General features: G+C 42.1%; 1 protein-coding gene across 2 annotated transcripts in view; it reads right to left on the bottom strand.

Annotated features, from left to right (window-relative positions):
• Positions 1–15,685, bottom strand: part of Mlf (myeloid leukemia factor) — a 43,498-nt gene that overhangs the window by 25,250 nt on the left and 2,563 nt on the right. For both annotated transcript variants that reach the window (XM_080275865.1, XM_080275866.1), the window contains exon 2: positions 15–261. In XM_080275865.1, coding sequence (XP_080131991.1) covers positions 15–261 — 247 coding nt within the window. The remainder of the gene's footprint in view (positions 1–14; positions 262–15,685) is intronic.

Below are 15,685 nucleotides of genomic sequence, written 5' to 3'. Positions count from 1 at the left end.
TTAGGCGTACTCACAATGGAAGACATCATATTGGCGATGGAAGGAATGCCCAGGGCCGAGAATGGGTCCGACGCTCTCCTCATCCTCTGCTGCTGGTGCTGGTGGTGTCTGGGCACGAGGGCGCTGGTGGAGGCCGAGTGTGAAGGCCCCGCTGTGATGGCCGCCAGACCCCCACCACTGAAGAAGGGGTCGTCCTCGAAGGGGTCCCGCATCATGCTGGACATCATCTGGTCCATCTGACGCATGAGGTTCCGGGTCCCCCTGGTGAAAGCATGAAGGGAAAAAATCAGGTGAGGCTAAATTGAGGAGTGAGATGCAATGCGTTGATGAACGAGAGATTGAATTAGCAAGAGCTGCGTACTGGAGTTTGAATTCAGAAGTAAGAAGGTTAGCTAGGAGAGATAAAAGAAGATGTGTGGATGAAAAGGTTGCAGAGACTGAAATCTTAATAAACAAAAATGATGGACAGAGTCAAAGAATAGCATATGAATCGATTAGAGAACTGAGTGGTAATGCAGGTAAACGCAAGGAAATACCAGTTAGAGGCAGGGAAGGAAATTTATTGACCAAAGATCGAGATATTAAAAATAGATGGAAAGAGCATTTTGAGACAGTTCTTAATAGACCAATACCACCAGAGGAGGATATACCGTCTGCTCAGGAAGATTTAAATATAGAAACAGGAGAGTTGAGGCTTGCAGAAGTGGAGAAAGCAGTAAAACAGTTAAAGAATAATAAGGCACCAGGGGAGGATGGTTTATTTCCGGAAATGTTTAAAGTGGAGGGGGATAGATTAATAATGATCTTGACCAAGCTATTCAATAAGATATGGGTGACGGGGTTACTACCATCAGTTTGGAAGAATGGTGTAATTGTTAAAGTTCCGAAGAAGGGAGACCTGAGTGAATGTGGTAATTGGAGGGGAATCTCTTTGTCACCGATAGCTTTGAAAGTTTTCAGTAGAGTGTTGTTAAATAGGTTGGAGCCGGTGGCTGAGGGTATTCTGAGGGATGAACAGGCTGGTTTTAGAAAGGGACGTGGTTGCAATGATCATATCTTTATAGTTAGGCATTTGATGCAGCAAGTTAATGAAATGAGAGTACCGTTAAGTCTTTGTTTTGTTGATTTTGAAAAGGCTTTTGATAGTGTTTCGAGAGAGACTATGGGGAAGATCATGAGACATTATGGAATACCAGAGGAGTTTGTGAGGGTCATTATGAACATGCATGAGGACACATTTTGTAAAGTGATGGTTGATGGTTGTCTGAGTGATTCGTTTGAAGTCAAGTCCGGAGTAATTCAAGGTGGTGTTCTATCGCCTTTACTATTTATATTGGTCATTGATTACATTATGAAACGCGTTGGAACAGAAACCGGTGCAGGTATACTTTGGGGAGAGAACAGGAAACTTTTGGATTTAGATTATGCAGATGATATAGTTTTGATTTGTGATGGGCCAGAAGAGATGCAGAGAGTGTTGGACTGTTTGGTGAGTGAAGGTCGCAAGGTGGGTTTGGTTATTAATTGTGGAAAAACTGAAATAATCAATATGAATATGGAAAATGCGGAGGAATGTGTAATTGGAGGTATAGTTGTAAAGCAAGTTGATAGGTTTAAATATTTAGGTACTTATTTAGCCAAGGATGGTTCTTTGAACTTTGAATTCGAGGAAAGGTTAAAGAAGGCTAATCAGGCAATGGGAATGCTTAAAAATATTTGGAATAATAACAATTTTTCTGTGCATACAAAAATCAAACTTTATAAGGTAATGGTTAGGAGTATCTTAATTTATGGACACAAGTCTTGGTACAGCACAGTGACTATGGAAAATAAATTCTTGGTGTTTGAAAATAAAGCACTTAGAAGAATATTAGGAGTTAAGTGGTGGGAAAGGATACCAAATAGTAGAATTAGAGAAATAACGGGAGTGCAGCCGATCGATGAATAAGTTAGATTCTCACGATGGAAGTGGCTAGGACATGTGTATAGGAGACAGGGAATAGTACGAGGTACACCAGGGTGGGTGGCACTTGGTAGGAGAGGTAGAGGAAGGCCAAAAGAGACGTGGGTGAGGACAAAGAAACGGGAAGCTGGAGATGAGTGTTGGGGAGATCTTGAGGAGTTAGCACAAGATAGGATGTGGTGGTGTGAGTTCATCGAGGCCCTATGCATCCCCGAGGGTGCCACAGGAAATGATTGATTGATTTTCCTCCTCCTCCTCATCATCATCATCCTAGCCATCATTCTTACTTGCTGTTACTAATATATCATGTGGTTCTTTTGTGGCATGAGGTGTCAGGTTCCCTCGGTGATAGCATGAAGAAAAACATTAGTACCGGTACGTTATCTTCATCATTCTGGCTATCATTCCAACATATACTTTTACAAATATCACCACCTGGTCATCTGTCGCATGAGGCTTTGGGTACTTCTAGTGAAAGTGTGTGGAAAAATACTTAGAACCATATTTTTATATCATCCATCATATTCGTTGGTGCTCGACAGGGATCCTTTCATGTGGTAACATTCGGATAATTTACCGGCTTCACTGCACAGTTGTACAAGCATCCCTCATCTTCCTCCCTCTCCCCCAAAAGAAGGATAGTGGACTGTAGACGAAGGACAACTTTAGCCTGCAGTCCACAGGGTTCACGTTTCAGAAGAACCTGGATGAACAACAACAACTACTACTACAACAATAACAGCAAGAACATCAAAGGCATTAATATATATGTCATCCATGTCTCTCATCAGGCTTCGGTGACTCCTGCTCTTTGTAGGACAGAAACACATTAATTAATGCACTATCAGCATTAAATTACGGTGACCCCTGATAGTGGGATATGGAAAACACATACTGCTATCTATATCAGCATCAGGATTCTAACACACTCGTTAATATAGTATCATTTGGCCCATCTGTGGCTTGAGGCTTTGGGTACCCGTGTTGGTTGTGAGGAGAAACACACTCGATAGTTCATCCTCACTGTTTTCACCACTGGTCTCTGAAGTAACTGTAATGGTATGGGATTATCTTACTAGCCATCATCATTATCGTAATCATCACAAACATTCTGAACTATAAGAATCATCATTATCATCATCATTCTAATTATCATCTTCCGTCTAAGTAACATCATTACCATCGACAATATATTACCATCATCATCATTGTCATCACCCTTATCGTAAATCAATTCCCACTAGAAATTAGGTGAGCAAGGTCCAGAATGTGTGAGAGAGAGAGAGAGAGAGAGAGAGAGAGCCAGGTCAAGGTTAGGGAAGAGAAAGGACGAGGCAAATTAATATCTATGGGCGCAAGGATGATGGTGGTAGGGGATTGTGGTAGCAGTGGTGGTAGTGATGGTATGGGATGTTGGTAGGAATGGTGATAGTATCGTGATAGTGGTAGGGATGGTGGCACAAAGAGTGATAGGGGTCGGCGATGGTAAACGATAGTGGTAGAAAATATTCGTTGTTATGGTGGTAGCGATGATGGTAGAGGAAGAGGGAGGTGTGTGTGTTGTGTGATGGTGGTAGATGAGAATACTGGTAGATAGTGTGGTTGCGATGGTGGTAGGAGGGATGATGCGTTTGGTATGGTAGTGACAGATAAGGATGTTGTTAAGGTGGCAGGCTTATTATATAGTTTTCAATACCTATACTCTTTTTACACTAACTTGGCCTAAAATATCCATATCGTCATCTTCAGTGCTGAGTTGAAACAATAAAACACGAATATGATGGTAGTCACGAAGAAGTGCGATGGAAGAGATGTAGAGCTGTAATATTGCCTTTTTTTTTTCTACCACTGAGCTACGTGAAATAAACAACAAAAGGACGACAATCTAGATCAAGGTGAAAGAAAGATATCGGTAGTGAAGGTGAGAGATAAGAGTGATGCTTGTGGTGTGATAGTGGTTGATAAGAATGTCACTCCAAAGTCAAACGCAAAATGGTTATCAGAATATTTATATATACTAGGAAAATGTTGGTTGTCAGAATGTTCATACTAGGAAGATGTTGGTTGTCAGAATGTTGTATACTAGGAGTGTTGGTTGTCAGATGTTTGTTTATACTAAGGAAATGGTTGCTAGAATGTTTATACTAGGAAACTCTTGGTTGTCAGAATGTTCATACTAGGGTTGCTGATAGGTCTAATGTTGGAAGGAGAGCCGTGGTTGTCAAGATGTTTATAGAAATGTTAACAGGTCTACTGGTGGTTAGAATGTTTATACTGGTAATTATGTAAGAGAGAATCGTGACTGTCAGAATGTTCAGAGAAATGTTGACTGATGTGATGGTGAATTTTAGAATGTTTATATTAGTACGGTCTTTGTAATGTTGATAAGGCAATTGTGGTTATCTGAATATTTACAGAAATGTTCATAGGTCTAATGTTGGTTGTTTTAAATGTTTATACCTGTAGCTACCCATAATGTTGGTAAAAGCCTTGTTGTCAGAATGTTTATAGGAAGGTTTGTAGGGTTCATGCTGGTTGTCAACATGTTCACAGATGTTGATGAGGCTATATGTTGGTAGTCAGAATGTTTATAATGGAAATGTTGGTAGGAGAGAGTGGCGGCAGACAGGCGATTGGAATGCACGGGGCAAAGGTGGTGGATGAAGGTGATTAATGATGATGGAGTGACTCTCTCTCTCTCTCTCTCTCCAATAAGCTATCTAAAATGAAAAAAAAAAAAAAAAAAAAATGGCGGTACATAAACTGCTGAGAGAGAGAGAGAGAGAGAGAGGGGGGGGTCATTACTTAACTAATTACAACCATTTCCATTAATTAATATTCCTTTCCACACACGCCAACTTTATTATAACGATCCGTATCCTCATTAGCACAGATTTCGCAGCACCCCCTCCTTAGCGATTTATTTGTCCATATTACACCTTAAACATTCCTTTTGTATTCCATTTATCTTTTCAGTATCGACACAGACTGCATCAGCAACATATAAAAAGATATTAAGAGATTAACTGGGAGAATAAGTCGCAAAGGAGGAGGTTTTCAGCAAGAATACATACACGGCCAAGTCTATACTTCCTTCACCTTAACCTGGCGGAGATATTCGTCCTTCAGTAGCACTTCTTCGTGACTGGCACCAAAATCTAGTGTTTATCTCTCGTTATAGCTCAGCATTCAGGATGGAGAGATGACAGATTTTACGTCTACTTAAATAAAGCATATATAGTAAAGGTAAATATTTATTGGGGACAAGACTGTGTAATACCTTGGGAATACTTAACGCTGGGCAAGAGTTTTATCGTTTTTCCTCTCTCTCTCTCTCTCTCTCTCTTTCTCTGTATCAACATCTTATATACACGTACTGTTATCTCCAGTCTCGTTTTAGATAACCTTGGATGACAGAGACAGAGGGGGGGGGGAATATGCCAAAGTAAGGTGGAAGGGGTGACAGCGAAGGGGACGGGAAGGTAGGGTGATGAGGGGGAAAGAAAGGGTGGGCAGAGGAGGGGAGGGAAGAAAGAAAAAAGGGTTAGGGAAGGGGAGGAGGGGAGGGAAGAGAAAGAGAAAGGGTTAGGGAAGGGGAGGAGGAGAGGGAAGAGAGAGAGAAAGGGTTAGGGAAGGGGAGGAGGGGAGGAAAGAAAAAGAGGGGGTTGGGGAAGGGGAAGGGGTATGAGAGGGAAGGGAGGGATGGGTGGTAAGAAGGGGTTCAGCGAGGGTATATGTGCCAAGGTGGGCCAAGGAAGGACAGATAAGACCATAGAGGGAAAGGAGAGGGGGTGAGAGGGAAGTGAGGGGTGAGTGGGAGGTGGGAGGGAAGTGAGGGGTGAGTGGGAGGTGAGTGGGAGGGAAGTGAGAGGCGAGTGGGAGGTGAGGGAAGTGAGGGGTGAGTGGGAGGTGAGGGAAGTGAGGGGTGAGTGGGAGGTGAGAGGGAAGTGAGGGGCGAGTGGGAGGTGAGGGAAGTGAGGGGTGAGTGGGAGGTGAGAGGGTAGTGAGGGGTGAAAGTGAGAGGAGGGGGTAAGGAGAAGGGGACGAGATAGTGTATTAGGCGAGGAAGAACTGATGATGATGATGATGAAACTGGTGTGGTATGTGAAGGAGATGAAGAGGTGAAAGGAATAAGTGAGAGAAAAACAGGTGACAGGTTAAGAGATAAAGTGGGAAGGAGCGAAAGGGAGATGAGAGGGTAAGGAGGAAAGGAATGAGAGGAGTGAGAGGGTGTAATACGGGTAAGGGAGGGATGAAAAAGAGACGAGTGAAAATGAGAGGGGTGAGAGGAGGGTAAGAGGATATAAGCTATGATCCATGAGAGAGAGATGAGGGTAAGATAATCAACGAAGGATAGATATAGTCTGTATAAGAGGCGAGATGATGAGAAGAAAGGAAGTGATGGGATGGTAAGAGGAATAACAATGAGAGAAATGAGAGAGTGGAAGGGATAAGAAGGTATGAAATGGGAGGAGGAGGTGATAGAGAAGAAAGGAAGGAAATGAGGGAGGCGCAGGGGATGAGAGATGGGAAATGAGTGAGAGAGGATGTCTTATATGTGCCAAGGTAGGTTAGGGAGGTGAGGTGGGGTGGGACAGACAGTCAGACACACATGAGGGAAAGTTATTGCAATCACCAGTCACTGTCTCATGTTGCACGGTCACCCCATTCACCTCTCTCTCTCTCTCTCTCTCTCTCTCTCTCTCTCTCTCTCTCTCTCTCTCTCTCTCAAATTACAGGGGGCTGCAACATGTTTCTTTTCTCCACCCTCCTGCAATTTTCCAATATGTGTTTTCCAGCAATCCAAATCCTGACTTGTCCTCAGTCCCGAGTGATGAGCGAGCGAGCGAGAGAGAGAGAGAGAGAGAGAGAGAGAGAGAGAGAGAGAGAGAGAGAGAGAGAGAGTCCAAGCCATGTGGGGACAACGTCAGAGGAGCCAATGATCGCTCTAAAACTGCCCTGCCTAACATCCCTGCCAGCACCATCACCACCACCTCTCTATCACCATCACCAATACCATCACCATTTCCCCTATCACCATCACAATCCTCTCCCCTCTATCACCAACACTACCATCAGCACCATTTACTGTATCACCGTTACCATCACCACCATTCCCGTCACCATCACCACTACTATCACCACCATTTCCCCTCAATCACCATCACATCCTTTCTTTCACCATCATTAGCTTTAAATGACACCATCAAAACATCACCAACATCATTCCCAAACTTAGGCTGGTACTAGATTTTATAGTGTTTGCATTCACCACTACCACTCCTACCACCACCACCACCACTTCCACCACCACCACGATATTTACACTTGGCTATTATCATGACTGCCCACACCAGCAGACTTACGGTGGCCAACACGCCATTATCCGAAATAGTGTACAGATTTCCGCTTAGAACATCCCTTTGAGACAAGAAACACACACACACACACACACACACACACACACACACACACACACACACACACACACACACACACAAAATCACCACGACAAAAATGACCAATAGATTTGAGAATTATGCATTAAAAAAAAAAAGTTACATCTTAGCCCTAACTGCATACCTTCAGTTTAACAATTCAGGTTATGACTCAGAGTTTATACCAGTATTAAAGGTGATGTAATTTGCGTAGTATCAATGAAGTAATGTTAAACTAAACCGTCTATTATCCCATAAAAACAAGTGCCTTTGCGTCCTTGCTTGAAAGACAAACAAACAGTGGAGAAGATAAAAGGGAACGTCGCTTTCATGTCCTGTCAAGCTGTTGGATATGTTAGTAATCTAAGAGTTTTAACTGCTGCTGATAACCTTGATAACATTCGGTCGACTGGTCATATCACCGTCTCCTATAAAGCCCTTATTCTCGTCGGCTAAGTTCCCTAACACCTTTTCCTAAGTGATTATTTTACGCCTTACTGTCTTCTGTGTTATATAAATGATTTCAATATCGCCATACTTCGCATCAATAACATAAAAAGATATTACCCAGCCATATCCAAAAATACATCATTAAGGAAGAGATGTTAGAGAGTCTCAGCCGACAAGAATGTTGGTCTTATATCCCACTAGGTCTCAAACTGAAGAGAAGAGAAAGCAAACATGTCATTCGTGTCGTGTCAGAAAGAGGACATGTTAGTAATCAGAAAGAATTAATCGCTGCTGATAATCTTAACATAATCGGCAGAACACAATGCCGCAGGAAGCCCGATCCCACTACGTTTCTCAGTGGACAAAACAAGAGGAAATAATAAATGAACGTGTCGCTTTGGTGTCGCGTCAAACTGCGGGCACGCTAATTACTACTGATAGCCTCCCCAGTCCACTAGTTTACTACTGCATTCGGAGAGTCAAGTAGACCAAAAACAAGGGGGAAAGAATAAACAGAACGTGTCGCTTGGATATCATGTCAAACTATGGATATGTTAGTAATTAAGGAACATTTATTACTGCTGATAGCCTTGCCAGTCCACTGTTGCATTCGGCAAGGAAAGCAGGCTAACTCCAGGGTCAATCTTTATCTGGTTTCGAAACAGCGACAACACCTGGGTGGATAATCTGAGAAAAGTACAGCATAATCTTATGAATCCAGCCAAGCGTAATATTTCCAGTTTCTATCAAAACGGTACGTAAGTGTGATTGTGAAAATGAAATGATATGGTGTGGTTTATATTGTCTCTTGCTTAGATTACCTCAAGATTATTTTAATGAGCACAAAGAATACCCAGACTGTCAGCAGACTCAGATTTACGGTAAGTAGCTATGCAGTAGTCATCTTTTCACTGCAATGGTAGGACGTACATAATACGGCCTATAACTGAAGCTACCTGTTTTATTCTTGCTCTCTCCAGACGACTTCCAGCTTCACACACACACACACACACACACACACACACACACACACACACACACACACACACACACACACACATCCTAACTAGAAAAATCTTGATGTCTGGTAACGTACTCAGGCAGTGCAGGTCAGGAGAAAAAAAAGAATATGCTACCAGTAAGGATATTAAATTTATTGCTGGAAGTCCTTAATCACTTGACACTCTGATAACAATATACTCGATCCTTACACTTAACCAAACACTTCAAAATTCATTATATTAAACTTATCCAGCAGTAGACCAGCCCACCCTATACTTTCAAAGGCATAAATACTGAAGCGCACAATCTCCTGAATATTACTGCACTTTTACGAGCTGCCTGACATTAATTCTAAGCCTGCCTAGGTATTACAAGTACATTATCTCTTACAGCGTCCAGTAACCACATCATTATCTCTGTAACTACCAAATTATCTCTCTATAACTATCACTATCACCAACGAACGCTACTATCACCACACCTGTCAGTATCCCTGTAACCCCACTACTGCAGTGTGTTTACTTTTACTTGACACAGATCTCTAACCTCTTTCACCTCCCTTGATGGCCAGGTGTGGTCAGATTAGAGAGTCGATTTGACTGGTAACCAAAGAGACTCATTCCTAACTCATAACTAAGGCTCACTGAATTTCACCAAACATTCGAGTTGTGAGTGACCCCATTGTTAAAAAAAAAAAAGTGCAAGTTCCACCTAAACCACCAGAACTAGAATGTTTTTACCCCAACCTTGCCCCAAATTGCCATATCCCCATTTTGCATGCCGATCTCTACCAAGATTTTAACACTAGAATATCCTACGATGCAAGACATGAAGAAATGCTATGAAAATTATGTACGGTCGTAGTATTCTTATTTTATCACTGAGCTACAGGAAATAAGCTGTAAATGGACGAAAATCTTAGCCTGAGTTAAACCGAAAGAGCTACAGCTGCCACTCTCGACAGCCACCACTTATCACCACGGCCATCACCACAACTACCACCCTATCTAGGCAATCAGTACCATCAACCCTTTCATGATCAGGATGTCTTTTTGTGTATTTTAATCTTCCTACCGCCAGACGATGTTACTCAGCTTAGGAAAGAGTCTAAAAGAGCTTTGTTATTGCAAGGGTTATAAATACCGGCACAATTACAATTACCTCTGGAAAAAAAAATAATAATAATACTAACAGCTACCACCAACGCTACTAACTTCCACCACTGCCAACGAACTGCTACCACCACCACAATTTTCATACATGACTAACTCTCCCACCAGCATTACCACCATATCAGATACCACAATAATAACTACCACCACCATTACACACAGGCCTGCCACCAAGATAGCTACCATACATACCGGTGCTACCAGTATTAAAGAACTACCACCACCACAACCACTTACTGTACTTCCACCACCACCGTCTGTAAAACCACTACCGTACCGTATAAGGCATGCCAGTCTCTCTACACTAAACCACCATGTCCATTTATCTGTCTATCTATCTATCTATCTACATGTAAACGTATAAATCCCGTACGGGGTGGCCACAAACGAGTCGCCTCAACAAATTCCAAAGTTTCCCCCCATAAAACCACTAACATTAACAGCAAAGTCGTAAGAGAAAACAAAAAAGAAATACTGTACGGCTCCAACTCTCTCTGGGTTCAAATTTAAAAAAAAAACTCAAATCCGTAAAAAATGGTGAAAAATAACAGGCTTGGGTATCAGTCCCGTTTTAACAAAGAAAATCCCTTTCTTTTTAAAAATGTTCTTTTGATGGTATTACTTTCTCAAATCCTTCGTCTTTTTTCCCCTTCACTCGCACTGCCATACTCCCCCCCCCCCCGTCTCTCTCTCTCTCTCTCTCTCTCTCTCTCTCAGGCAGGGGTTATTTCAGGCGGCTGCGGGGGTGAGTTGGGAGATGAGAAATATATTGGGACAAGGGGGAAGAGAGAGAGAGAGAGAGAGAGAGAGAGAGAGAGAGAGAGGGGGAGAGAATTGTTGGTTGATGACCCGATGTTGAATAGGTTAAGATATGACGTGGAACGAGACAATTAACCTACTGAGGTGGAAGTGGCCTGTTAGGATGTTGAAATTTCTCTCTCTCTCTCTCTCTCTCTCTCTCTCCACATATAGACCCACCCACCTGAAACCATCTATATACGTCAAACCATCTGCAGCCTCTCTCACTTCCACGAAATTCCTCTTTCCATTTTTCTTCATTTTATACTTTCCGCTCTATTTTCATTATTTCTTCGTGTTTTCATATTATCTGTTTATTATTAACTTCCACCTACATTCGCACTTATTTTCATCTAATTAGCTACTCTTCTCTCAATTTTGACTCCTTTATTTTCTGTTTTCTCGACTGTTCATGTTTTTTGTTTTTTTTTTTCATGCCTTAATATTATATTTCCGTATATTAGCTGTTAGCATCCACCTGCATCCTTCTTCACTTTCATCAAATTCCTCTTCTTTTCATCTTTACTTATTATTTTCCGTTCTGTCTGCTTTATTTTTCAGTTAACTTACAATCAACATCAACCCACATCGTCTTTCCCTTCTACGAAATTAATGTTTTTTACTCTGTTATTTTGTTTCCCTTTAATATCGTTGCTTTTTCCATCCGTACAATTTTCTCTTATAGGCTATCCTCAGTCGCACACCTTCATCCTCCCTCACATCTGCCAAATTCATCCTCAATTTTTACGTGCTAATTTTCTATGGTTCACTCTAATTTCCTTATGCTTAATATGTCTTCCTTTCTATTAATAATTAACGTCCACATACACACCTGCATCGTCAATTGCTTCTGCCAATTTCCTTTTGGCCTCAACGGAACTTGTTTATTTTCCATTTTCCGTTTGTTTCAACCATCCTTCTTCCACATCCAGTTTTAATTATCGGTAATTACTCTATTGCATCTTATGATTTTTCGTTCTATTTTCGGTCTTTTCGCTTGCCAGTTTTTGTGTTTTTTCATCCCTGCCATTCCAGTCGTCACTTTCTTCTCTCCTGTTCCCTTTATGTGACCACCAGAGAGAAAAATAAAGCCGAATACGATTACCAAGATTTAAATTCATGTTCACGTTGACCCAGATCTGAAGTGATTCTTTCTCCTCTGCCTGTTCGCCTCGTTACATAAAACTAACTGGACGATCGTAATGGAAATTTGTGTGAACTTTTCCACCGACCAAAGAAAACATGATGAAATGAATGCTGGTGAAAGTACGTTCATGGAGGACAGGGTAGTAACCATTAGATATACAGCCCCCCTACCACAGAGAAGAGCTATCCCCTCTACTGGCACCCCTTCAGTGTATATCAGTTTATTATTATTATTAGTATTAGTAGTAGTAGTAGTATTTACCGGTATTTATTTTATTAGCATTATGTGTATTTTTATTTTATTTCATTTTTACTGATTTTGTCAACATCTGTAACATAACCTAGCTTCTTCGGCCCCTTTTCTTTTCGTATTTACAGGTATTTCGTTTATTTCATCTACATCTCTATAAAACACACATTCGGTCCCTCCCGCTCTCCCACCTCGAAACACCAATCCAGTTCGGTGGCCTCGACTTTCCCGTCACTCCCATAACGTAAACAAAGGCGGCCATGAGACCCATCACCCAGAATTCCTCGCCTCTACCACCGTGACGATCATCCATCCATCCTTTCCTCTCGCTCGCCATGAACTAGATGTACACTTTTACCTCACATAAACAGCCACATTAAAAACGCCACAGCGGCAGAGTATATACAAAGGCTGATGGCATTTAAATAGGTAAGAAAGACTCATGAATAAACACAGTAGATTTTTCACTTAGCTACGACCCCAAATATAATTATATAATTTCCAAAGCAGAATGGATACAAGCCCACTGACAATTTAATTAACAGAACGGATATATTAACGGGGCAAGATGAGTGCAGGCTTACTGACAGCATCATAAACACGAAGTTACATACATAATTAAAAAAACACTCATCGACAAAATGCCGTGTGTGTGTGTGTGTGTGTGTGTGTGTGTGTGCATACCGGTATAGCCTATGCGGTACCGATATATATATATATATATATATATATATATATATATATATATATATATATATATATATATATATACAGTATTACTGTATACACGGCATATTGAGTAGCAACCTACACACATCCCTTGAAGGCGACACCAAAATTTCATTATCGGGTATATTATGGCGTGAAAAAGGCATATATGCTAATACCGGTATCATACGTTATACGGTAGCTAATATTTCATATTATAAAGCAGATAATAATGTAATAAAATTAACAACAGGTTATTTAAAAAAAAAAATAATACTGACATGGTAGGTTAGCACTTGCGCTGTAGTTAGCCGTTTTCATAAGATGACGTCCTTACATTTTGTTCATCCTACCATCAGACGGTATTCTCAACTATGGATAAGACCACTTGTATATATTGAAAAGGTTAATGAAGACGAGCTACATCTAGCCTAACCCTTCCTTTAAAAAGAAATATCTCCTACGTTGAATAAAACTGTAGGAGATGGCAAGAGGAAATGTGGTAAAAAAAAAAAAAAAATCACCTCAGTTGAATAGATTAACACCGATCTAAAAAAAATTAAAGCCACAAATGTTCACACACACACACACACACACACACACACACACACACACACACACACACACACACACACACACACACACACAAAACCTCATCCATGTTACGGCTGCATCCATTTTCATCCTCCGTCATAAACATCCAGTGACATCATCTCTCTCTCTCTCTCTCTCTCTCTCTCTCTCTTTCAACTTATTCCAATCACATCCCACACCAATAATCTTAAGCAATTTTTCCACACCAGCAATCTTACCCAATATCTTCCACGTCAGTACACTCTTACCACCCTTCCTCTTACACACACACTCAGTCTTACCCACCTTACTCATCTTCACAATAACACACCCTCCCACACCCAATTTCTCACCCTCGCTCACTTACTCACTGTCTCACTTTTTCACGTTGTGTAAAAACTCCATCCGCAGTTACTCATTCTCTCAACCATAACTTAGGATTCTCTCTCTCTCTCTCTCTCTCTCTCTCTCTCTCTCTCTCTCACACACACACACACACACACACACACACACACACACACACTCACTCAGGGTCATTGCCGTGAACTTTGAAGGCTTCCTACCACATCTTTCCCAAAGATGCACGTACATTTTGCATACCGTACTACGTTAGCATTTTCACGTAGACATCAATAGTCTCTTGTATGGAAGAATGCCCTGCTCTTCTAAATATAAAGTTCAATAAATAATGCAATATATACTGTTACTAGCTTACAGGAATTACACACACACACACACACACACACACACACACACACACACACACACACACACAGGACCTTGCAGACCTGTAGGTACGGTAATCAGATACTTGATAACTTAAAAAAAAAAGAAAAAAAAGTCATGAGTATGTTTCACACATTTTCTCACGTCCATTCCACCCCATCCGCTCTCTCACCCAATCTTCTTGCTTAAACCTCGTCTCTCAACCTTCACACAGCCATCCTTATATCTCACCCACCTACATCCTTATCCATCTATCACCCATTCCCCTCACCTCTCCTGGTTCTTTCATCCAAACCTGTCCCACTCAATCTTTGCCACCCTTTCGCCTATCCATCCACTAACCTCCTTATTCTCACACTTTCTCTATTCCAAAACCTTTTCATTCACCAATCCACTCTCTGGCTCACCTATCCAAACTCGACCACTCTCCTACTAACTCAAACCCAAACTCATCCATTCCCTCCACCTCTAACACTCACTCTCACCCAAACTCACCCTCTCTCCACTCTCCACACACTCACCCTCACCCAAACTCATCCACTCTCCCCATCTCACACACTCAGTCTCACTCAAACTCATCCATTCTGTCCACCTTACATACTTACCCTCACTCACTCATCCATTCTCCTCACTTCACCCACTCTCTCTCACCCTAGCTCATCCACTCCCATTCCTCACCTCACCCACCCACTCCCAGTCTCCCACTCATCCCTCCTGTCACCCAGCCATCGCCCCTGCCCTATAACAAACAGGGATGAGAGGCAGGTGGAATAATGAAGACAACACGCCCTTCCCACAAATACCTCACCTGGGGGAATAATTCACTTGGAGGAGGGGGAGGGAATATGGAAGGGAAAGACCGGGATACGTAGGGAGGGCATAGGGAAAGGGGGGGGGGAGAATTGGGGAGGAAAAATGAAAGGATGGGCTAGGGAGAGGGGAAGGGGGGAGGATGGGAGGGTAAAGGGGAAGGAGGAGAAATGGAAGGAGGGGATGGTGAGAAACAAACTAGACGAGGGGGAGGGCGAATGGATAAATGAGGGAAAGGTGAATGGAAGGAGAAATGGAAGAGGGAAAGGGAGACACAAAAGGCGGGGACGGGGGGGGGGGGGGTAAGAGATGGAAAGAGGTGTAGCAGAGGGAGGGAAAGATGCACTGGGAATGGATGGTGAAAAATAGAAGAGAAGCGCCTAGGGTATGGAAGACGAAGGGAGGATGGGAAGGGGGACAGACAAAGGTGGAGTAATCGGGAGGAACACGAGTGAAGACTGGGTAAAACAAAAGGGAGAAGGGAAAGAAGAGAGGGTGAAGGGAAAGAGGGGGATCAGCGATGGAAGAAAGACTGCAGGGTTTAGTTCATGAGGCAACTTATTTCATCAGTAGCTATGTACCGCTATGTAAACAGCACAAATAAACCTCCGGAAATTCTCTCTCTCTCTCGTCACTTACGGAGTTACAA

This window comes from Coenobita brevimanus, chromosome 63, assembly GCF_032717465.1.
Source record: "Coenobita brevimanus isolate Jiangsu-jjx chromosome 63, ASM3271746v2, whole genome shotgun sequence".
In the NCBI taxonomy this organism is placed as follows: domain Eukaryota; kingdom Metazoa; phylum Arthropoda; class Malacostraca; order Decapoda; family Coenobitidae; genus Coenobita; species Coenobita brevimanus.
The sequence above is the reverse complement of the archived record's forward strand: the minus strand, read 5'-3'. Positions and strand labels throughout refer to the sequence as shown.